Raw genomic sequence first — 27,728 nt, forward strand, 5'->3', positions numbered from 1 at the left:
ACTGAAAGCGAAAGACTGATGGCTCTTGAAAATAGGAGAACTAGAAATAACATAGGAAGAAATAATGCAAATGGTGTTCAATTTATTAATCCTGATAGATTCTGTATTGGCCTAATGAATGCTATTTGTGAACACTGCCAGGCTCTCCAATTCTATGAAAAGTCTCTGAATTGCTGTCATAATGGAGAAGTTTCACTTGATCCCCTGCTAGAATATCCGGTTTTTCTAAGGGAATTGATTTAAGGAAATTACAGGGATTTAACCAACTTTAGAAAAGCATTAGGAGTTATAACTTCTCCTTTGCCTTTGCTTCTTTCGGCGCTACAGTGAATCCACCCCCAGGACATTGCCCATATTGTTTTCGATGGTAAGGGCACATATATTATTATGCAACAAATATACATCCTAATGAAAGAAAACATGGACAGCTCTATATAATTGAGACAAATGAAGTATTAAATCTGAGGTTAGATGCTGCTCAAAATTCTGATTGCTTATATCCAGTTTCCGAAAAAATATACCAAACAATGGTTGATAATCCTTATGTAGGGGCATATAAATACATGAGAACTGTCGAACTTGAAGAGAAACGGAGGGCTACATTGCAAAAGGTTCCCACAAGAAAAATAACCATGCAGTTTATTGCCGGCCCTGATGCGAGGAGATATAATAATCCAACAAATGATGAAGTTGCAATAATATTTGTCGGTGATAATGGAGCCCACCCTGTCCATCGTGACATTATAGTGTACCAAGAAGGACAACAGAGGGAGAGGATATCTTACTTCTCTTGCCATCTTAACGCAATGATTTCCCCTATTCTCTTTCCTCATGGTGAATTTGGATGGCATATAAACATTCCCCATGTAGAAAATTGACAAACTAGAGTTTGTAACAAGGCTTCCAAGCAGGAATTTTATGCACATCGTCTATCGATAAGAGGTATACATACACTACACAGTGGTGGAAAACTATTTCAGCAATATATAGTTGAGGATTGTTAAAGTAGAAGGTTGTTGTTTGAAATTCATTGCAGAAAATCAAGCACAACGAACAGCTGCAATGGATTATGGCTTGATGAAACTGAAGATCGCAGATTACTTGCCATTTTACCATCATTCGTCACAGAGAGCCCATGAAATATGCAACAATGCTATCAAGACGCAATGTCAATAGTTTGCAAATATGGATGGCCTGATTTATTCATAACATATACTTGGAATCCAAAATGTCTAGAAGTAATCAAAAAGTTTCAGCCGCATGAAACTGCACAGAAAATACCTGATTTGTTGGCACGAGTTTTTAAACAACATCTACATGAATTAATTATTGACATAAAGGACATACATGTACTTGGATTACCTATTGCTACGATACATGTAATGGAATTTCAGAAACGAGGTCTCCCACATTGTCACATGCTAATCATGCTGCGTGCAGAAGATGAAATTAGAACTAAAAAACAAATTGATAACATTGTTTCATTGAATTATTATCAGAACATTATCCAGAATTGAAACAATTAGTGAAATAACTCATGATTCATGGACCTTCGATACATTTAATCCCAACTCAATCTGTATGGTAGAGTGAGAGTGCCAGAAAAAAATTCCTATGTCGTATCAGGTGTAGACTGATACAAATGTTTCTGGGTATCCTCTATATAGACGCAGAAATAATGGAGATTCTGTTATAGTGGGTGTCCATGAGGTTGACTGCAGGTTTGTATTGCCATATAATAAATATTTACTCAGAAAATATGGGGCTCACATTAATGTAGAAGTGTGTATATCTGTAAAAAGTGTGAAATATCTTTACGAATATGTCTACAAATGACATGATTGTGCAATGATTGAACTGAGTATAAACAACAATGAAACTAATGAACATGAATATAATGAAATTAAGCAATATATTTCGTTTAGATGCGTATTCCCGCCTGAAGCATTTTGGTCCGTGTCAGAATATAAAATGTATGGACAGTCACACAGAGTTTATGGACTGGCGCTCCATTTACAACAAGTTTATTATAGGTCAGGTGAACAAAGACAGGTTACTGCCCGTGCAGAAGGACGCGACACGCAATTAAATACATGGTCCAAACTTAACAAAATGGCATGGATGCAAGAGCCCACCTTTATATTGATATTATGCATTCAACAAGCAAAGTAACACCTGGAATAGAAGAAAACAACACTGCCAGATTGTAACAAGAATGTGCTCTGCCAGTCCTAGAAATGCTGAGAAATTTCAGTTAAGGATGTTTCTTCTTCATGTACCAGATGCAACTTCTTTTGATGACGTGAAATGTGTAGGAGGTGAAGAATTGCCGACCGTTAAGGATGTCTGTATTCGATTACAACTGCTTGAAGATGACAACGAACTACAAATGGTTTTGAGAGAGGCAGCTGTACATCAAATACCACAGAAAATTCTTAACATGTATGCAATGATTCAATACACCACAAAAATGCTTTACAATTATGGAATGATAACAAACACCTTACCATAGAGGACCGTTTACGCCAATATGAAAATAAGATTGCAGAAAATATCGCTCTGCATCACATAAACATGATTCTGAATGAAAATGGCATGAATTGCGCGATGCATGGTCTGCCAGAACCAATCAATGGTTTTCCTGTCATTCAATAAGTAGAAGCAATTCAAGAAGGTAATCCTGAATACTAAATATTGAGCAAAGTAATGGTTTTGATAGTTTTATTAAGTGCAATATATAGAGGATTAGAGACTAACTACCGATTGTTTTATCTGGATGCACCCGGGGGTTCTGGTAAAACTTTTCTATTTAATATGATTCACGATTACCTGATGGCTCAAAAGGTGGTTGTTAGTACCTGCGTTCACAAGTATTGCAGCAACTGAATTGAAAACTCTTCCAATCTTCTTTTCCTTTGACTGAGACATGTTCATGCAATATTCTACATAATTCTGACCAAGCAAATATTCTCATGCAGGTGAAAGTTTTCATTATTGACGAGGTCTCAATGATCCCTCGATATGCATTAAATGCCATTGATAATTGTTTACAGGATGTTATGAACAATAATAATATATTTAGTGGTAAAGTCATCATATTAGGAGGAGAATTCAGGCAAATTTGCTTCAGTATTGGATGTATGCATAAAGAAGTCTCCAATGTGGTACCATTTTCATCACCTGAAGCTCTCTCATAATATGAGAACTAATGAAAACGAACAAGTTTTCTCAAAATGGCTTTACAAATTGGAAATGGTCGAGTTCATAGTTGACTTGATGTTTCTCATGACACGATCCATATTCTAGAACAATGTGTATTCAATAACTATTTAGTATCAGACATATTTGATAATTTTACACAAGACGAAATGAAAAGTAGAGTTATTTTGTCACCAAAAAATACAGATTGTTTGGAAGGTAATGAAGATATTCTACGAAGACTACCAACTGAGAGCAAAACATATCTAAGTACAGATTCAGTATGAGAAGGCAATGGAATGGAAGCCAATAATGATCCGATGGAATTCGTAAATTCACTTACGCCCCTGGGTATGCCTCCTCATTGTCTAAATCTCAAAGTTGGATCAATTATTATGCTGCTTCGCAACCTGTTATTTACGCAAGGACTATGCAATGGAACACGTTTATAAGTATTGGAGCTTCATAGCCGCATTATTCTAGTTTAAATCATAAGTGGATCTAATGCTCAGGCACGAGTTTTAATTCAAAGTATCAAACTTAATCACAGTGACGCAAATATTCCATTTGTTCTGCACATGACTCAATTTCCAATCCGCCTATCATATTTAATGACCACTAATAAACTCAAGGACATACTTTCAGTAGAGTTGGGATCTACCTACCACAACCTTGCTTTACTAATGGGCAACTTTATGAAGCCTTCTCACGAGCAAGGTCTATGAACAGTATAAAAGCGAGAATTTGTCCTCAGAATAAATCTACTCATGGTTAGAGAAGAGAAACAACCTTCACTAGAAATGTTGTATATAAAGAAGTTGTGTAAGTTATTTCATGCATTGTTCATTTTTTAAATTATATAGTCAACTCAAATGTCAATACATTTTATCCAAACATGTACAAGTTAGGAACAAGATAATTAGTATTGCAAATATCATTCCATGTAATTTACACGGAAGCCGTTATCTTCTATATACTTTATGTATCAATACAATAGTGTGTGTTATTTTGTGTGCCACGCTTACATCTATTATCTTCCAAATGACTGTCGTTTAATTTTTTCTACCTTTCTTTTAAAGTAACCCTGTATCTTTGACAGATTAATTAAACGATTTACTTTGCAAAAATTTTCCCGAATTAAAAAAATACCTGTTTACCGTTTCAAATATTCTATTTTATTTCATAACTAAAAAAGGGGACATGGAGATAGCATTTTTATATTTAAAAAATATGTGCAAGTGATTTGACATTGGTTCATAATAGTAGTTATTGATTGTATTTATTTTATATTTTTTATTTATTTAATAAATAGAAATAATTCTATTATTTGTCTATCGAAACAAAATAAAATTAATTTCGTTAAAAATGTAATAAATTTCGTGAAAAATGTAATTACTTTCGTTAAAAATGCAATTAATTTCGTTAAAAATTTAATTAATGTCCTTGCTTTTTTATTCACAAGTTTCACTTTACATCGTCTTATAACAAATGTTCTAAATTTTTATTTAGACATAAAATAGTTTAATCGATTTTAAAAGATTAAAACATATTTAATATGAGGATGAAAAAAGTGTCTATTAATTTTTTGGGTAAAATTAAAATTTCAAATTCGATTAACAATTTTGTATATAGTTTTATATTATTTGTTTTTTATTCTATAAAATTTAGGATTTTATCTTTCTGATACACGCAAAGGTTGTTAAGAAACAATTGATTTTATTAAGTATTCTCTAGGTAAGAAAACAACACAATTTTCTCAAAAATGTAGATATATATATATATATTATATATATATATATATATATATATATATATATATATATATATATATAACCAACGTAACTGAAATGCTGAGACTGATACTATACTCAGAAATTTATGTTGAAGTAATGGTTGCCTAATCCCTAACTGTGTTAGGTTCGAAAAGCTGCTGGAACAGTTTATGATTAAAACAGTACTTTATTTCATGTATAATTTTAGCAGTGGGGTGAGGGATATGAAATCAGTCCCGGAAAACTGAAACCGTTTACACACTAAAAATTACATAATTATTGGATTATAATTTTGATAATATATCAAAGTTATTATTTTAGTAAGGTTTGGTAATAATGTGGGTTAAAATTATGAAAATTTATAGTCGAAATTAGTAATATATCCAAGAATTATTAAACCCATTATGGTGTAGAAGTACTGTTTACAAATTGATGACCTGCATCAGAAACTTTGAATACAAACCTCAGCATTAGGTAACAGAGAAGGTCAAATCTTCCTCAACGGCAAATCTAGACCGCCCGTTGTTGAACAGCCCTGCAGCAGTTGAACGAATTAGGCTACAAAACTCTGCTTCCTCCGCCATAATCTCCAAACTTCCCTTCTACCGACTCCTACATGTTCAAGCATTTCGGCAACTTTCTGCGCGAGAAATTCGGCAGAGACCTTAGCGATATCAAAAACGATTTCAGCGATTTCCTCGTCACTAGGACGCAAGATTATTACATTACTGGGATAAATACACTTGTTTTCCAACTATCTGCCTTCAGAACACAAGTGCGTGTATTCTATAAATGCTTTTTTTGTCGATTAAATAAATGTTTGTATGAGTCGATGTATACAAATGTGAATTTAACCGTTAAAATTTGCAAAACTTTTATAAAACTGATATTACGTCCAAAATATATTAATAATAAAATAATAGTATATTTTCGAGTTGATATAGTTAAATACAATATATTCGTTAGTAATAGATATTTATTCGGTACTCAGAGAGATGATTCAAAATATTATATTGAAACCATATTTATATGAACGCGTTTTATGATTAACATTAATCAAGTAAAAATATTTTTTTCAGTAAGCGTCCAATTTATTTAATTTAAACACATTTTGATGCTTTACTGGCGGTTAAACGTTATGCATGGGACATTATATTTATATATGTTTAGATGAACTTAATAAATTTTATTATTTTGATGATTCAAGCAACTGTTCTCATTTTGAAATCCTTGTCAACAACGAAATCTCCTAATACATTGGTATATTTACTTCTAGTCGACTGTAAAACTGTACTTTTAGTTTAAGGATTTGTGGAAATGTCCATGTTTTTCATTGATTGTATACATCCTCGTCGTATCTTAACCTGAATAATAAATGATAACATAGTTTAAAAATACCCTTTTCATATTAGAACAATCTATTCTCATTATTTAACCACATAGAAAATACATATAAGGTATGGCTTGATTTGTAAAGCATTATACTTTTAAGGCAAGTCCTTTATGGCTTTTCACATCATCTATATATTAATACAATAGAGGGTGTGTTATTTTCTGTGTCACGCTTATATCCGGGTGGTTTACATGGTATGCACTTGCATTTTGTGTTGTTATTATTTTACCAAAAATCTTTCATGAGTTTTGCCCACAGCTTCAATTATAGCTAATGGCACTCAAGTCATTTACCGATATTATAAATAATTTTTTTAAGAAACCAACATAATTTAAATTTTGGTTTCGAATATAGCTGATGGCACTTATTTGTTCGTCCAGAATTTCTTATAAGTTTTGGTTACAATTTCGATTATAGCTAATGAAACTCCAATAATCTAGTTTTTAAAAATAAATTCATCAAGATTTCTTCATAAGTCTTTGTTTCGGTTTCCATTTAGCTGATGACACGTTAATACTCTATATTTATAAGTTTGGACATCGGTTTCGACTCAAGGTGATAAACTCAAGTCATATGGATATATTTTTTTTTATTTTTGAAATTGGAATTTTATCTATATATACAAAAGCGAAAATGTGTTTAGAATGTGTGTAAATTTTTTAGTATGCCCGCCAAAGGCTTTTTCGTCGGTCTTCTCGTTCGGCTCACTACTTCTTAAATCCTTTATATGCTGTTTAAAGAATAATATGTTTGACTTAAGAACGTGAGTCGCGGCTATCTTTAATTTGCCCGACTTTTACACGCTATTTTCGAGATATTTTCGATCGCCGCGTCTTTGTAAACGCTTTTCAGTATAAAAAGGCGAATGGTGGAGCTGGGGGTGGAAACGAAACTGTCTTGCATCGCATAACTAGGTCAAACATCACATAATTTAACTTTCTAACACCTGTCAATTTCACTTTATACACGTTTACCTGATAGACTTATCACGTCATCTTCCCTCGTGCCCGAGATGGTTAGGTATCAGTTTTTTTGTCCATTCTGTGTCCACGTTCGCGTTAAGGCTTCGGTGTTCAAGCCTGCCTTCCTACTAAAACTTCCTTTTTTTCTTTTACATCTCCAAACACACAGTTAACGTTTTTTTTTTTTTAACAGGGCTGTTTTCATCTAAAACTACACGCACTTCGAAAGACCCGGGCATCGCTAGGTACCCCCCGGCTAGTCTTATATATATATATATATATATATATATATATATATATATATATATATATATATATATATATATATATATATATATATAAGGCAAAATGTGTGTTACTGTGTGCTCTTTTTCTGTATGTCCGCACAAGGCTTTTTTCGGGGAGGGGTGTCGGTCAGCTCACCCGTTCTTTAAACTTTTTTATATGCTGTCTAAATAAAAATATCTACGACTTAACAAGGGGGATCATGTCTGTCTTTATATTTCCCAACTTTTACTCGCTATTTTCGAGATATTTTTCGATCGGCGCGTGTTGATTGAGCTTTTTTGTATAAAACTGAACTTAATTCGAAGCTAAAGCACGATTATAGCTCAGAGAACGTCCAGAAGCAATCATCTTTAATCAATGCGGAGTTTTTCTTATATCAGACAAATGCTAGTCAATGTGGACAATCCCCTTTTTATGGGGAGCTGATCCCCCCCAGCATCCTGGGATAACAACACCAAAGTTGAGTAAACAAACTCCAAAAATGGCCCGCAGAAAATTCTATTTGCCCTCATTAAACAACTGGCCCGCAGTAAAACTTAACTTCCCTACTAATATTTGACTTCATGGAGTCATTAAGTGCGGGAACATGTAAATTCTTTATACTTAAATAAATTCAAACGTATTTCACCTACTCTTTCCTGCTGCCCGAGCGGTTAACGTGTCACGATGTTTTCACACTTTATTTTCCAACTTCGCCTCAAGGCTTCGGGTTCGATCCTACCTACCTACCAAAACTTTTTTTTAACCCTGCCCCAACACAAATATCTGGGCAACGATTTTTCAAGAAGTTTCTTTTTATATAATTCTTAAACAGGGTTATTACTTAGCTTGTTCTGTTGTTTTGATTTACCCCCCCGCCCGAGCATTCACACATCTAAACACCCGGGCAACGCCGAGTACCCCGCCAGTAATGTATATATATATATATATATATATATATATATATATATATATATATATATATATATATATATATATATATATAAATCGATGGAATATTTACTCAATAATAATATATACGAAATCTGCAAGAATTAAAATATCATATTTAAACGTACTTTACGACAGGGTTTTGCCGGCCGTTCGTGCCGCTTAAATTCATACCGTTTCAGTTTTAACAACAAAAAGCTACAACACTATAAGAGCGACTCTATTTACTCTGAACATCTCCAGAATGTCAACATCAATATACCATCTAGATGAGTTCCCTGTGGAATTTCCACAGGCCCCGCTATTAAATATATTAATGCAATAAATCTTTTCGGATATTAAAAAGGGATTAGGCGATTTCATAACTTACTTCTCTATTTAGTTTTCCTACAAGATAGCATACGACAAAATAAAGCTAATTGAGTATTGATTACATCATAAGTCTTTACAAGAAAACCGTTATTAATGTTATTATACTCGCGATATGTCTCATATTTTAAAATAACATCTTCTTATCACTTTCTCTGCTAATATAAAATTTGAAATCTGTTTATGACAAACTAACACTATTTTACAAAAAAAAAGAAACTTACGAATAATATTTCTGACGCTTGTACATAGTAATTGGATATATGAAAACCTTTACAATGCGTTTTGATTTATACGACTATTACAGTAATTTCGTATTGTCTTTAGAGGAAATAAATGAAAAAAGGGTGATATCGTAGTCGAATAGAGTATATGATAAAACAACAATAATACTAATATATGTAGTTTCTTATAAAACTACATGAAGAAAACGACGTTGCCAGGTTGTATTTGATACATTTGAATATACATAATTATTTTATTGATTAAAAGAAACATTAATTCATAATGGGACTTTTTACCACACCCCCCCATCATGTAGAAACAGTAAGTAGGTATTATTTTATTGAGGTCTCATCAGTATCTATAATCATCTTTTTAGATTGATATTATTTATATATTTAATCCTACTTATTTTAAAATATAATGTTAGAATTGCAATTATTAATTTATATTATAGTGTATATCGGAAAACTGTTATATCGCCTTTTGCTTTAACTATTTAATGTACAATCTATATAAAGAGGATATTGTAATCAAGTATGTTAATGAAATAATTTAAATGTAGTTTCAGACAGTACATATCTGAACGCTGGTAAATGTACCTGCACGATAAATTTTGAAGAACCTCTACATTAACGATATTTTTGGTGTTATCTCTTACAGGTGTAAACCAACATACAGCTGGCCATGAGAAAAGCAAAACGTTTGAAGTTTAATTCCAACGACGTCGAGGCTTTGTCCTTGAACTTTATTTATAGACATGGAAACACTTATTCTTTTCGGAATTGTAAACGTTTATGCTTAATAGCATGTCAGAAAAAATTAGGGGGAGCTGAGGAATTAACACAGCTTTACCTTCAAAATTTCCAGTTAGTATAATGGCTTCTATAACATTAGTTTTCAATTATTTTTTTTACTAATCGTATGCCATTGCACGGGTTAAGTGGAACAGAATTTCTTAATAATATAACTGGAGCTTATTCCTTTAATGGAAGGTTATGGTGTGGCATCCCAGACGGTTCTGGTGAATTCTACAGGAAATTCTAGTGTCTGATCTTCATCAATAATTACTATTATTTTTTTTTTTTTTTACAAGGTGGTCACCACTTATCAAGGTCCGGCAGCCACTCAGCGATAAGGGTTATTTAAAGTACAGTGTGTTAGTGTGGAGATTTAATAAAGTGTCTACTTAAGGGGGGCGGTTCATCAGGAATTTGTTTACGTTGGACTTGAAGACATCAAGGTTGTAGTCAGGTGGGATGCAGACAGACTGAACAGAGTTCTACAGGCGTGCAGTTCTAAGAATGAAGGTTTGTTCATGGAATCTACGTTTTGATTTCGCCATACATAAAGAGTGAGGGAAGTTTTTGACAGTGAATTTAGCTAGGGGGTGTTTTTCGTAAAAGATTGGCGAGGAGGGGCCAGAGATTGGAGTTCAGACGAGCACCTGCCATGGAAATAACGATAAAACAAAAATAGGCTTGCAACGTCTCTTCTGTGGGAGAGAGGTTGAAGGGAAGAGAAAAGGGCACCCCCACTAAGGCAGGAAGTCTACTTTGTACTCTATCAAGGCAGGATAGGCTGACCACAAAGTAATTTGCGCAATTCAATTGTTTTTTACAATTTCCAATGTAAAAGAGGTGATTTTAGAAAAGTGCTGCAGACCGATCATCAAATGAATGTGTATCCATGATAGTATGCAAACTAAAAAACAAAAACTTGATTACCACGAACTATTGCAGAAGTGCCGGGTTTTTATATCACATTCTAAATGGAAAGAAAGTATTTTTGGACTGACTCAAACGTTTGGCTTCCAACGATAGGAACCTTTTGTTTGTTAGATTAACCAATTATTACCGACTATAACTTTTTGTTAGACCTATCTATCTTTCTCCCCCATCCAAATCTTAACTGATAGTAATATAATAAATAAATATAAAATACGACGAAAAAAAGAATAAAAATATACTTAAAATATTGTAATGATTTGGTAACTGCAACTTGGCACTTCTACCTCTGCGGGGTTGATGGACATTAACTTTATAAAATTTAGTGTTTTTTGAGCAAATTCAAATTTTTGGAAATTCGTTAAAAATAATGGGCAGTAGAACTTCTGCTCATGTTTGAATTATTGCTTTTGTGCCAACCTTTCATTGCCTGTTTTAAGACTCGTGTTTGTTTTTGGATGGTAATTGGCGACTTTTAAAGGTTTTCTGGTACCCATTTGAAAGAAGTAATTTCTTTTAAAATATAATTTCTTCTTCTATTTTAAAAATGTAGAGTCTATTTATGTATAATAAAGTAGTTTAAATGCATTTGTTCAATGACTGATGAATTTTTAAAATTTTCTCGATTCATACGATGACCCTGTATATAGATTAGGCAACTACAGGAATTGTTTTGTCTGATACACCTCATGTATTTTCGTACATAATAAACAGCGCAATCACTCCTCTCAAATTTAAGGGAGGTATTTTTGCTAATTTCATAAATAAATTAATAATTATTTATTTTACAACAATCTATCTCCACAACAACAATAAAAGTTAACGGTTTCTAAATTCAATTTCACAATATATCTGTATTTAGGGAGTAATGTACTTGGATGTGCCTTGAGATTTTGCGAGGATTACCATTGTATGTTGGTAGATACATTCGTTTTTTTTTTCATATCACTTAGTGGCTATAATGCGGAAATATCACTTAAATCTACAATCTTTACTACTGTTATCATTCATTAAATCTATCTCTAGAAAACATTGATTGACGACCGGGTGTATGTAAATATTTGCATTAGCTTCTTGTCAGAGTCATTTTAGAAAATTGGTTTACACTCTTATGTCTAGTATTGTATGTAAAAGTACCAACTTTTTTGTTTTATTTGTATTTCTGTTTTCATTTATCACGATCAACGTTACCTTGGTCCAATGGAAAGAAACACTGTGTTCTCTCTGTTAAAACAGCTCAAAATGTTATTTCTTATGTTATGTTGGAAAAAGCCATTAACTGTAGATATAAATCGGCTATAAATAAACATCAGATTTGTTACCATCTCATTGTCGATGCTTATATGTTCCCAGTCATGAGTAATGCTTTTAATATTAGTGTCTTGAAATGTCTCTTTGAAATACTATCCGTGCCATTGTCGACTTACCCCTCTCTAGGACACACTATCAATAATTCATCTACTGGTCATCTGAGAGCCAGATCACTAATTTAATGTTTTGATGATGCCTAATATTAATTATTTTTGAAGATGTCTAATAATTATTTTGTCATATGTAGTATAAACCTATTCGGCGAGAGAAAATTATTAAACTGCATTTTAATTTAGTTAACTGCATAGATATCAAATTGATGTAATCATAATTGCACTTTGTGAAAGCGTATCTACATATGTAGACACGTTGTATGTGTTTTTACTAAATTGAAATCTATATGGAAATAATTAATATTTTACAGCATATCACAGCTCGTATATAATAAATATAGATAGCATATTGTACAAACTCTGCCAATTATTTTTAATGTGTACGTATGTTTAAAAAAATCGCAAATGGACTTGTTTTGCATGGCTGACTTCAATTTTCGCCTTATTCCACTTTGAAAATTTTTAATGAAATGAGGTCATTCTGATAACCTAACATGCTTTAGTAATTTCCGTTACTGTTTCTGTATTCCTTTACCACATGCAAAATATATATGAAATAAAGTAATTTTGAGATCGTTCGCAACTACATGAAACTGACTCCATACCTTCTCGCTTTCTTTAAAATATATAATAAGGAAAGTGATTTTGATAGCGTAAACTGTCTTAGCAATTTCCGGGACTGATTTCATCTTTCCCCTCAAATAAATATATATATGAAATCAAGTAAATATATGATTGCAAACTGCTTAAGCAATTTCTCACACCCTCGTATAATATATATATATATATATATATATATATATATATATATATATATATATATATATATATATATATATATATATACTAGCAATGGTTGCCCGGCGTTGCCCGGGTTTTTGGAGGTGTATGCTGAGCCAAAAAAAAAGTGTTTTTGTTTTTTTTTTTTTTAATTTGACCCCTATTATGGCCATTAATATTTATTGTTTTGGGTTCAAATCAAGTTATTAAGTTAGATCCATATCCAAGAAACCAATATATACAATGTCCAAATTATCGGAGGAGTTTGGTAGAGTTCTCAAAGGTCACATCATTGAACGTTGACCCTTTAATAGCCGAATTTCGGGTCGAACACCGATCACATCGATTTTCCTAAATCTCAGTACCCTGTATATTAAATTTCGAGTCTGTAGACGAAAATTTGACAGAGTTATTGCATAGGGAAATGTACACAGACACACACACAGACACGTTTACTTTCATAGATATACAAGCATTTCAGCCCGGCGTTGCCCGGGTGTTTGGATGTTGAGCAAAAAACAAAAAAGTGGTAGTAAGAAGGCAGACTCGAACCCGTATCACAAAGGAGGAAAAGAACGGGGTAAAACCTTACGTTTATGCTTTTACGACCACCGCCAAAACGGAAGCAACATTTTTTAAAATTAAGGCTAGACAATCTAAAGGAAAGGATAACTTTTAAAAAAATCGGCGAAAAAAGTGAATCCCCCCTGTAGAAAAGTGTCTAGTTTAAGGGGGGAGATATTGATGTTTTTAGACAATTTTTCGATATTTGTCGTATGAAAGGTCGAAATTTAAAACGATACTTATCTTGGTAAAATCCGTCACCTCTATTGAAAGTTTAAGGAAGACATACATACATACATAAATTCATACATACATACATACATACATTTATATGTTGGTAACTAAACATTTTCGATCCAAACTAATGAAAAAGCTTGTCCTCTCTCTGAATACCCTTTATGTAAAATGTTCAATATTTAGACCAGAAATTGCCTGAGTAATTTGAAAGAGACAGCAGAGATCAATTTTTTTTAAACTTTCACCCCTATTATGCCTCCTTAACATTTATATTTTGGGCTCAAATCAAGTTAAGTTAGATCCATATCCAACGAATCCATATCTAAAATTTCAGGTGCGTAGACTCAAAATTGTCGGATCAGTTTGGTAGAGTTCTCAAAGGGCAAACCATTAAACTTTGACCCCTTTATCGCCAAATTACCGGCCAAAAATGGATCACATCGATTTTTCCAAATCTCAGTACCCTATATATCAAATTCCAAGTCTATAGACTAAAAATTGACAGAGTTATTGCGCAGGGAAATGTACACAGACACGTCCACTTTTATATATATATATATATATATATATATATATATATATATATATATATATATATATATATATATATACATATATATATATATATATATATAGAGAGAGAGAGAGAATAGCAATGGGTGCCCGGCGTTGCCCGGGTGTTTGGAGGTGTATGCTGAGCAAAAAACAAAACAAACAAAAAAAAAAAACGGTAATATTTTTTAACTTTGACCCCTATTATGGTCCCTTAACATTTATTGTTTAGGGCTCTATTCAAGTTATTAAGTTAGATTCATGGCCAAGGAATCTATACCGAAAATTTCAAGTGTTTATACCGAAAAATGTCGGAGGAGTTTGGTAGAGTTGTGAAAGGTCGAATCGTTGAACTTTGAACCCTTAACAGCCAAAGTTCTGGCCGAAACCCGACCACCTCGATCTTTCCCAAATCTCAGTAACCTGTCTATCAAATTTCGAGTCTATAGACTAAAATTGACAGAGTTATTGCGTAGGGAAATGTACACAGACACAGACGCACACATAGACAGACACACACGGACACGTTCATATTTATATTTAAATATATATACATACATACACACACATGTATATATATATATATATATATATATATATATATATGAGAGTCCCAACAATAAATTAATAAAAACAAGACCAAACACACGACAAATAAAAACAGATGATCATTACTTGCTGCGTATCTGCAAATCCCAAACCAAACGAGAGAGCAATGCGGGCTAAACTCCCCAACGATCACGACGACGGTGATGGTGAGTCCAATTAAATTAACTTAAATAATTTGCTTTTACCTATTCACTGTTCAAATCAGTTTAAATAAATTAATACATACATTTAAAAAAAAGTGCATGTGTCCGACGCTGTATAACTGGACCACCACTGTCTTGTGGGGCAAGGTTTTTTAACCAAAGGCTACGGGTGAGTTCCCAAGTTCTTTTGTCACTTATTTTTAAAACGACACTTCGCTTTCAATAGAATTTGTAGGTTGTGTGAATATTATTTTTATAACAACAATAAAAAAATATCATGCATTTACCATTATGAATTTATGTTTTATTTAATCTATTTTATTATAATTTACGACGGCAAAGTATGCAAATAGATTATATACAACATGGCAACCCTGGACACTCTCCCTGATATGTAATAAAGTACTTTTGATATTGTAAACTGCATAACCAATTTCCGAGATTACTATATATTTCCAACCTCTTCGTTTAAAAAGACATATAAAACAAAATAATTTGCAGACTGTAAATTGTTTTAAACTCTTCTAGGACGAACATAATATTACACTCTCTCTTTATAACTGTATTAAATAAATTAGTGTTTGAATTATAAAATGCTTCAACAAACTCCGGGACAAAATCCGTATTCCCTATTCCCCTCTTAAAATATGAATAAAATAATGTAATAATGTTATTGTAATATGGTAAACACCTGCGTACATTTAGACACTAGTTCTATAATTACCCTACATTCAGAATATATCTTAAATATAATAGTTTTGCAATCATAAAATCTAACAGATATTTCCTTGACTGATTCTATATTCCCCCTTCCCTTAAAAATATATATAAAATAAAGTAATTATTAAATCATACTTTGCTTTAGCCATTTCCAGCACTGACTCAATATCATCATCTCATTTCAAAATATATATGAAATAAAATAATTCAGAGATCGTAAACGCATTCAGACATATTCGCTATGGACCTTGTTTCTTCCCCATTTCTTAAAATATACATGACATACAGTAATTTGGAAATTCCCAAACTGCTTCAGCCATTTCTGGATCTGACTTCCTAATCCCACGAACTTCGTTTCACAATATATATAAATAATAGTAATTTTCAAATCGTAAACCGTTTTAAACATTTTCTGAACTTATACTTATACCATATTCAGATTTTTATCTCAAAAATATATCTGAAATAAAATAATTTGGAGATCGTAAACTGTATAAGCGATTTTCTGAACTAACTTCATTTCCTCGTTCCTTTTCTTTAATACGGATATGAAATTAAGTTAATTTTACATTTTAAAATTCTTCAGTATTTTCAGGATTTACACTATGTGTCAGGCTTCTCTTGCTTAAAATATATTTATATGTATAAAAGCGAAAATGTATGTATGAATATGTATATATTTGTGTGTCTGCTAAAAACTTTCGAGAGACACAACAAAAATTCACAATCTCGGAATCATATCGAAGGTCCATCCTTCGCTCCAAAAATATCGTAAAATTGGCCAAAAACGTTCATTTTTTCACCCCGTAATCGACAATTTTCTATAGGTTGGGGTCAACAAAAACGGCCCTCTTTACCGGTTATACGCATGCGTCAAATGACGTCGTGACCTGACTTATTTAAATAGTTGAAAAACTAAACAAGTTTCATGTACGTCGCGTTAGGTCAGTTGATTAGTGCGCTATCTAAGCGTTTTGGGTTCGAATCTTCGTGTGAGATGTCTTCTTTTTATTCGATTTTTTAAATTTAAATATTGAACCAGTGTTAGTTAAGCCATTATTCACATAACGTTCGTTTTTCAGTGGTTTTTTTTACTTCGCTTATCCACCCCCGACCACACACCAAAAAACACCCGGGTAGCCACCGATTTTTTAAATTTTAATATCGAAACAGGCTTATTTAAGCAATTTTTCACGTGTTCGTCTGTTTTCATCGTTCATTTGCCTTACGTTAGTTTTTTTGTGTTTTTCCCCGCTTAAGTGTTAACGTTGTTTTCTTTTTTACTTATAACAAACAAACCTATGTCATCGACGTTGTCGTCTTCGTAACGCTCGAGGACTTCCGGCCGCGCACCTGTCAATTTCGTTCTTAAATAAATTCAAACATCTTTCACTAACCTATTCTGGCTGGCCGATTTTATTTTCAAACTTCGCCTCAGGGCTTCGGGTTCGATCCTACCCCCCTGGGTTTTTTATTTAACACCACACATCTAAAAACACCCGGGTAACGCCGGGTATCCAGCTAACATAAAATAAAGTAAATTTTAGATAGTAAACTGTTTCAGCCATTTCTTGGACTTACTCCATATTCTTCACTATTACTTACAAATGTACAAGAAATAACGTAATTTTTAGATCGTAATCGGCTCTAGCTAATCAGGACTAACATCATTTCCCGGCTTTTTTTAAATATATATGAATTAAAGTAATATTGAGATCGTAAACTTGTTAAGCCAGTTTCGTGTCGGACAACGAATTAAATTTTGAGATCATAAACTGCTTCAGCCATTTCCAAGACTGAATCTAAATTCAACACGCCCGGCTTCTTAAAATGTCTATGAAATAAATAATGTAAAGGTGTCAACCTTTTTTGGAAGGACACTATACATCATCTATCTAAGAAAAAATGTAACAAAAATAATGTAATAATCAGATAAAATGGTTCAGCCATTTGCTGGACTGACTGTATTTTTCCTCCAGTGTCAAAATATTTTTGGAATAAGGTATTTTTGGTATCGTAAATGGTTGCAACTCTTTCTGATAGTGAATCTATATTTCACTCTCCTACTCTTGAAAATAGATATGAAACAAAATAATTTTGAGACCGTAAACTGCATGAGCTATTTTCGAGATCAACGCTACATGTAACTCCCTCTGTAACAAATTCCAAGACTGCATTATATTCAACTCCCCTTTCTAATTTTGCGATCGTTTTATAAATTTTCGCGAGAAACTATATTCCCCACTGGTTCGCATAAAACAATAGATACACGTCATAAGCTATTTCCGGGGAAAACTCTATGTTCTACTACCCTTCTCTTTATATATTCACGAAATAATGTAATTAGAGTTTGTAAACTGTTTAAGCAAATTCCGAAACTGATTTTATATCCTCACTCTCTTCTCTTAAAATATATATCGAATAAAGTAATTTTGATATCGTAATTTTGGACATATTCTATATTCCCCCTCACTTGAATGAATATGAATATATATATATATATATATATATATATATATATATATATACATATATATATATATATATATATATATATATATATATAACTAAGTGAATGAGTAAACGAATTTAAACATTTCTGGGACTGACACCATATTTCCCATCATATCTGACAATATATGTGAAATAAACAAATTTTGAGACCGTAATCTGCATAAGCTATTCAATGTCTGACTGCATTGCCACCTGTCTTACAAATATATATGAACTAAAGTAATTTTGACATCATGAACTGCGTCAGCTATTTCCGGGATCAACTAACTATTTCCACGTCTTTTTATTTTTAACTACATTTTCTATCTACATTTTTTCTATTAAAAACACAAACTCAGTTTATAATGCTTGGGAGATAGCACTGTGACAACAAAACGTACACTAATTTGGTGATTTTGAAATATGAAAAATAAAGATTAAAAATATTCCGTGTCGATATTTTTAAGGATTTGTGTTTGTAAGGACGTGATAGTGTCTGCTATGAAACTATTTTGTTATTCGGTCTACTGACTAAGATCAATGTGTAGTATCTGTTCTAAACAATCCAGCGACATCATCACTCTCACGCTTCAACACAAAATAACAATTATCAAATTTAACTTATACTACACACAAACCCAGCATATAATACCTGGGAGATTTCATTGTGATAACAAAGCTTACATTACTTACGTGATTTTTGTAATATTATAAACCATGAAGAAATATATTCCATGCCGATTTTTTATGCATTTTTGTCTTTTGTTTTTCACGGAAGGTAAAATGCTACGAAGAAACTTCTTGTTTACTTGGTCTTCTAACTGAAGTGTAATGTCCCTTCCCAGCATTCCAGCACCATCATCACGACGGCCAAAAAGAATCTATCGATTTTTACCTTTTAGCTATTACTAAAAAAATGGGCATGTTTTGTAAACATTTAAACTGTTTTCTGTTCTGCGTATGGCTACAGTTTTCACGTAAAAACACAATATTTTTCTACCTCATCGAGTTTCGTGATTCTTTGATATTTTACTATTTGACACGCGAATATTACAAAGATACGATTTGTTTTAAACATAATTAATATTATTTTTCGGGTTTATAGAAGAAAACTTGTTAGTTTTATTGTGTAATAATAATAAACACCAGTAAAGAGAGATGACGTCATTTCTATTAACGTGAGTCAACATTTTTCCAAAGATATGGATACATTGAATTATTTTTAATTATGTGATAATAACCGTCCAAATCAGGAAAAATAACTGCCTAGTTCACCCACACAGAATTAACATTTTATTCCAATTTTAAAATATGTTTCTTCTGATAATTTGCTCGTTCCTACGATATTGATCTCATGGTGATCCAATGATGGTGACAAAAGTATTTAGTAGATATAAAAATATGATGATGATGATTGCAACCTCTTGTCAAACGAGTACCACTCCCTGAGGCACTAAAAGTTCATGAGCTCAAAAATGATTCCATCTCCGCAGGGCCATTTTAATACACAAATGCCTGAGGTAGTATCTATTCACATATGATGTCACAGAGTCTTAGCTTTGTACGACAGCTAAGTCGCTCCCTCGGTTCAAAATGTTGAGATCCAGCAAAAAGCAAGAGTAGCTAGCCAGCAACAAGTTAAACTGCAGACCAGCTTAATGCGGGCGCCGGCCTCCCACTTCATGCTTTTTTTTTAAATCAGAGATTTGCTTCTCATAGAAAAGTTGCCTTCACCACAGCTTACGGGGACCCTCTCCATCCCAACACATACATGCATACATACATACATACATATATATACACAAACACACGTGGTGCTAGTTGGCCGTTGACCCTGAAAAAATAGTTCAGTCGACATACAAACATACATACATATATAAGTACACACTCACACACAAACAGACGGTTGAGATTTATATTATTGATCTTAGCTGAACCATATTGTATAATATGTACACAAATACACACATAAAATGCATCCAGGTGTGTATACTTCTAAATTAAATAGAGTAAATGCTCGCCAGAAATGGTTAACTATATGTGGGTATGTTGAAGATGTATGTATGTATATATCTTTCCGTTCTTCATGCATACATGTGAATGCGAAGTAATTAACTGTCTTTTACTTTCCATTAGAAGTCCGTGACCTTTTATCTTTTGTTAGAACTGACATTTTATGAGCAGTATTGTTGTAAATCATCAACTGCAAACATTACAATTTTACTAGGTCGCATTCACTTTTACTCGGAAACAACCACATAAACGTATTCTCCTCGGCATTCATAGCACATACATGAAACTGGCAAAGGCTTATGAACTTCTGCTAAGCAAAGTTGAAATAGAAAAATAAAATGAAGTATTTCATTATATTAATTTACTAACAACATAGTCATTAAATTAAATAATGTAAGACATAGAATTACTCCTAATTCAATTATGTAAACAAGATTTCGCGAATATACATACCCAAAAAATGAGCCAACCAGCTTCGTCACCAGTTTAACTTATATATATATATATATATATATATATATATATATATATATATATATATATATATATATATATATATATGCCTTATTATCGCAAACAATTGTGCATTGCAACAATAGTTTCCTCTTTTAGCGTTCACTTAAACTCTGAACATTTTAACTAGAATCATTTTGATGTTTTTCTAAATCTTTTCTTGTAACATGTATAGTTATAAGCCAGGGCTGTTTCTCTTTTTCTTATATCCAAAATGAAAAAAAGTCACCCATGAAAACGAGAATTTTTAAAATAAAAACTAGCACTGTTATCTAAACTCGAAACACACGGCTTTTTGTCTGCAGTATGTGTTATTGTTCACTAGTATAAACTTAATACTTAACCAAAACTGTATTACTTTTAACCAGATTTTTAATGACTTTTTCTAATCTTATTAAAAAAAAAAAAAATCTGACTTCTGAAATTGATAAAACATCCATTAATATATTTTAATTATCAGGTAAATCTTGCCTTAACCCTAGAAGCTAGAATATTCTTACTCGAGATAGATGAAGCAAAACAACGATTGTTGAATTAAAAGTAATAAACAAGAATACAGAATCATACAAAGATGACAGCCCCGCCGCCCCTACCTCCAACATGTCCTTATGCACCCAACATCGAACTAGTCAGGCTGGTGAGTCTTCTTTTACTATAAACTGAAAGAACACATGGTAACACTCTCCAGACCAAAAGTTAAGCAATGTTTCTATTTATTAAATTTTGAAATCTACTCGTCTTAATATCACAAACAGTTGTATATTGGAATCATTTTCTCTTATTTCAGCTTTGACTTATCCTCAGAACATTTTAATTGTAGTCATGTTTAGTTTCTTTTTTAATGTTTTTTTTTATTTTCTTAGCCAGTACTGTTTCTCTTTTACTTATATCCCAAATGAAAAAAAAAAAAATAAATAAACGTACCCCCATGAAAACGAGAATTTTTCAAATTAAAATTGCACTGTAACCTAAACCTGGAAAAAACGACCTTTACTCTGCAGTATGTATTATTTAGCTAACATTAACTTCATATTTAACCCAAACTGTATTACTATTAACCAGATTTTAACCAGATTTTTTTTATCTAAATTAATATTCAATCCGACTTCTTAAATTGATAAAATATCCGTTATCGTATTTTAATTATAAAATAAAGCTGGTCTTAAACCTAGAATATTATAACTAGCGATAGATTCAGTCCCAAAAGAACATTTTCGATTAAAAGTAACAAAAAAAACAAGAATACAGCATCATACGAAAATTACAAACGGATTTATTCTTTTATGAGATAAGGTAGAACATTATTTAAGTAGTACACCTAACATGTGCGCTTCGTACACAGTAACATATTCCCATTTTGCTACTTATATCATATCGACTAAACTGGATCATCAAGAGTTCACATCTTACTTTCAGTATCCTTCTACTGTAAACCTCATAAATCTTATATCACTTGAGATGCTTTGTGCGTGGCGTAACTTACAGACTAGAACAATTAACCACGACACTATGTATCTATAAATACTATCAAAACCGTAAAAATACCTCTGATACATATATCAAATTTTATTCTATCGATACATTACCTCCAAGACGACTGACTTTGTCTGTTTCGCGTGCCAATGTTTTTTGTTTGTTTTCTAAACTCTACCGAAAACACTATATCCTAATGTGTAATTATACTGTGCTCTTTTATTTAAACCCTCTCTCCTGATCCCTAACCAACTGCTCTCTCTCTCTCTCTCTCTCTCCCTGGCTTCTATTAAAGCTATTCATTGCTGGTAACTTAGAGGGGGTTTTAGCTCTCAACGCTCAAACCTTAGTAGACTAGATTTTCCTCTGAGGATTTCTACTAAGGCATGCCTAAGGGTATATTCTTACCCCATAGTTAAGCTTTAGAGTAGATACCCACTAGCCGTAGTCTTATACATAGATTTAAAGTGATCTATAAAAATAGCAAACCTCTATCTCTTTCCCTTTGAGAGTAGGTTGTATTACAATAATTAATACATAAAAACTCAAGTGCTGCTCATTATTATACAAAATACAAACTTCCTCATTTTAAAAGAAAGACGCAGCCATACTCCTTTATTAGAAGTCTGAAGACAACAACCATACTTAACATCTTAAATTCCATAGATTCATATCTACTGAAGACATAACATTTATACTTAATTATACTGAGAGGATACGCCATAACTTATATATTTTCGCGTTATACCTGTACTGAACTATCCCCCAAATGAAATGTTGTTACGTGTAACTATATTAAGCTTACGTCTTATATTTCTGGCGCCTTAAATACTCAGTATTTGATTATAATTCCTACTATCAAGTTAATAATACTTTAGCATGTTATCCTACTCCATAACCAGCAAATTAACTATATCTAAACCATACATTAACTCCTCTTTTCTCTCTCCTTCTCCCCCTCTCCGTCAAATTAATTCTATTCCCAATTTACTTGCTTCCATTGCATAAATTCCTACTTATCCATGAAAATAAAAAGCATAATAATACCTGCTTTAATCACTTTGAGGAGTGTAACTTTCAGTAGATATATGACCTACTAAATAACAGTAGATATATAACCTACTAAATAACAGTAGATATATAACCTACTAAATAACAGTAGATATATAACCTACTAAATAACAGTAGATATATAACCTACTAAATAACAGTAGATATATAACCTACTAAATAACAGTAGATATATAACCTACTGAATAACAGTAGATATATAACCTACTAAATAACAGTAGATATATAACCTACTTACCTACTAGCATTAACTAGGACCCAGGCGCGGGACTTATGGACCTGTAGATCCTCCCAGGCTATACGTCAAGGAGAAGAAAAAGTCTGAAGCTAAACCTTGGAAAAAAAACCTCTTCAGTCCCGGACGACAACCTTCCTAGTGCTGGTGATTCAATTATATTACCGGTGGGCAAACCTAAACTGGTTAAGACAGAGAAAGGCACTGTTTGTCACCCGGCAGTCATACTCCTTCTTTGCCTATTATTCAGGCGTAGATTTGCTATAACAGGGACTCGACAGAATCGCCCAGTGGTTGATATGGTTTCCTGACTAGGGCAATGAACGCTGTTTATTCTGCTCCCACCACATCCCATCTCATTCCAGGGATACTGTGAGGGGTGATCAGTGCCATATATGCCGGTAAATTTGGACTGCGCTGATTTTTGTCTAGTGGGTTGAGAGTACCGAATTGACAGTTCCTGTCTGCTGTTTCCGACTAATAGTACAAATGTCCTAACCCTTTGCTAGCCCTTAGAGCGGCTGCTCAATCAACAGTTGTATAATATAGACGGGTTTGTAGTGCAATGTCGCGCATGGAAAGGGCCCCTGCACTCCTCCCCGGTGGGCACTCCTGAGGCCACAACCCTGTGAGGGGACAGCTGATGGTCTATTTTTTTTGCATGCCTGATATTCTGCATAACTACTGCTCCAGCACTCCTCACTCACCCTAACTAAAATATTTAAATCAAATAAAATAGAATGACAGTTCAATCTATAATTACGTTTAAACCGGGACTAAACTCAAAGAAAGCCAACCTTCCTCCTCCCTTGAGAATTGCATTTACGAATATCCGCGTGCTTGGAACTAACTTAGATAACGTTGAATCATTTCTCCTAGTAAACCCCGGATATCCTAGCATTAAGTGAAACTAACCTACGTTATTTCATACCCTCTAACCACTTTAACATGCCTGGGAGTTTCCCACTCTGCCGAAAGGACTCAGACGGACATATGCACGGGCTTGGAGTCTATATTCGTAACACCCTCCCCCTGACTAAAGAAACAAAATAAGAATGATACTACCAGGCCTTTATGTGCTTCAGACTAAACATGCAACATAATATATTGCATTTTCTCCACCGCTCCCCTCAAAACCAGGACTGTACTCTAACTAACACATTCTCTGACAGCATAGATATTGCACTTGCCCTCGATACTAGCGCACACGTACATGTATCTGGTGATTTCAATGTCAACCGAAGTTACTGGCTTGGATTCTCTAGTTATACTGACGTATCTGGTAGTACAGCACATAGCTTCTCTGTATCTCATTCCCTATCAGAGACGGTTACATTTCCGAACTGTTTCGCAGACCAGCAAGATTAGCAGGCCTCAATTCTAGATCTATTGTTGACCACAGTTCACGATGATTGTATAACAAATGCCCACATCCCACTCTGGAATACTGATCACGCTCGAATAATGGTAGGTATCACCCGTAATTCTCGACGCAAAACCGAAAACCCACTACTCCAGAAAACGAAGTATTACAAAAAGGTTGGCTCAGAAACCACCAAGGATCTCATAAAAGATGCTCCATGGGAAAATATATTTTCTCTTCCAGCTGAACAGTGGGCCAATGAGACCACTGAATGGTTCCAAACTGCAATTGCACATATGTTCCCACTCGAAAATTCTATAGCCATTGCTCATAGGCAGCATGCGTACCGCATATTTAATCTACATAAGTCAAGCTAAAACAGACAGAAATATATAGAAGCTAGAAAGAATTGGAAGAGAGAAATAGCGACAGCTAAGATAGAATACATTGAAACCACCAGAAAAAAGCATCGAAGCACAGAAATTAGTAACATGTTATGTAGTAAACGTTATGTAGTAAATAATGAGTAGTGAACGACTCCTCCACTATCAAAGTGCCGTGAGGTTGTTTTCACGGCAACCGAGAAGGCTGACCTGCTCACCAGACCGTTTGCCTCAAACTTCATATTGAACCCGGCACAGCAAACTCATCTTGCTTGCCTTTGTGGACGGACGCCACACTAGATGATTTGAAAATCACTCGCTCTAAGGAACATGGACTCATAAAAAAATCTAGACACTTCAAAAGCATGTTGACCAGATCTTATCCCGGCTTTGCTATAAAATAATGCTCCGCTGAGGTTGCTCCAGTTTTCCTCAAACTTTACAACATAAAAATATTGCTTTCCTGACTGCTGGAAACCCGCTTCTTTGGTACCAGTTTACAAGAATTCTGTCGAAAACTGACTCATTAAATTTTCCGCCCATTAGCCTTCTCCCTTGCCTTTCGCGAAAATATTTGATTCCTACATTAATCAATCTCTAGTCCATCACCTTACAGCAGCTAAACTCCTGACCGACAATAATATAGACTTAGGCAAGCCCGTTCTACAGCAGATATGTAAACTTTAATATCTGAACCTATATACCGTTCGCTGTGCAACACAGAGGAGGGTAGAGCGGTAGACCTCGATGTATCAGAGGCCTTTAAGAGGGTATGGCACGATGTTTTTCTAAGGAAAATTAGATAATATGTTATCACTTGAAGAATACATAATGCAATCAAATCCTTCTTAAGGAGGAGAAACATCCAGATCCAGGTTGTCCTCGATCGTCGTACATCTAAACAATATATATATATATATATATATATATATATATATATATATATATATATATATATATATATATATATATATATATATATATATATATAAATTTGGGGTACTTCAGTAGTCTATTCTCCGACCTTTATTATTCCTGATATTCATAAATTATGCCCCTGATAAAATTATTTCTGAGATGGGTATATTTGCTGATGACACCACTCTCTATAACAGGCGCGAGGGTAAAACAAATGAACGCTTATCTAAGAAAATGACAGAAACATCTGTGGTGGAATGGGGAGAAAAATGGATGGTCCCATTCAATGCTGCCAAGAAAAAGCTTATTTCCTTCAATAATTGCAAGAAATCTTCACTACCACCAATAGCAATTGCCAAGAACACATTATCCAGAAGTAATTCCTTTAAACTCCTCGAGCTTTAATAGACACATTGAGAGCATTGCCAAAGCTACCATGCTAAAAAGCCACTTACGACTGAAAGTATCATGTACCTTTATAAAGTCACACTTCGCCCATGTATGGAGCACTGTTGTTACACTTGGCTGGTGCATCTGCTACGTTTCTGATATGCATTGTGAAGCATTATAACTGTGACGAGAATTCTTACATTTTTTAGAATATTAAAGATATCATATTCGTAGCAAATATCGGCCAAAGCCGTACATATTTTCATCTCATTCTTGTAAGTTAATAATGCCCATTTGCATATTTAAAGTATTTGTACGTATTACACATCAAACTGCCATTTTTTATAATTCTTTGTGCACGCATAAAAAAAAGGTCTGTAAATATGTCTATGACAATCAGATATCTTTACTTGTCGTTTCTTATATATGGTTGCATTTTATATATTTGGAAATAATACAAATACCTTCACAGCATATACACCCTTTTATGCTGATTCCCTTGTTGAATGAAGACCATAGAAAACAGATGTTTTTCTACGAAAGAGATAACATGAAATTTAGAATTTGTTACGAGATGCAGCGAGAAAAGTCTGTTCATTAGAATTCAAATATACAATAGACATAGCGGGTGCTGCACTTTTACATCTTCTGTCCGATCTCTAAAATATCTGTATAAGAATCGACTGTTTTTTTATATAAGGGAATGTTAGTACTTTACGAAACAGCATAGAATTATTACTTCCAACTGAACATTGTTCCTGTATGGGAAAACATTATTATCACATGTGCATTCTCTGTTCGTTTTGGTTACATTATAATCATGAAGGCTTTATTTATACTTCTTTCTTAACGTAAATTATATTCAATAAGTGTATTAGTTCAAAAGGTTATAATGAAAACTATTCATGCATATAAAACCTAATTTCCAATTATTTTTGTCTATTAACACCAATTCCATATTAGGAGTAAAAAAAAAAAGAAAGAAA

The 27,728-nt window shown here is 33.2% G+C and overlaps 2 protein-coding genes across 3 annotated transcripts in view; both read left to right on the forward strand.

The window, feature by feature from the left end:
• LOC145276833 (RYamide receptor-like) overlaps positions 1-27,728 on the forward strand; it is an 862,370-nt gene that overhangs the window by 172,399 nt on the left and 662,243 nt on the right. The gene's annotated exons all lie outside the window — the stretch shown is intronic.
• On the forward strand, positions 528-878 carry LOC145276589 (uncharacterized). The gene has a single exon (XM_080127785.1). The coding sequence runs from the start codon at positions 528-530 to the stop codon at positions 876-878; it is 351 nt and encodes a 116-aa protein (XP_079983911.1).

The sequence above is a fragment of the Euprymna scolopes genome, chromosome 5, assembly GCF_053919585.1.
Source record: "Euprymna scolopes isolate OS-2025 chromosome 5, ASM5391958v1, whole genome shotgun sequence".
In the NCBI taxonomy this organism is placed as follows: Eukaryota; Metazoa; Mollusca; class Cephalopoda; order Sepiida; family Sepiolidae; genus Euprymna; species Euprymna scolopes.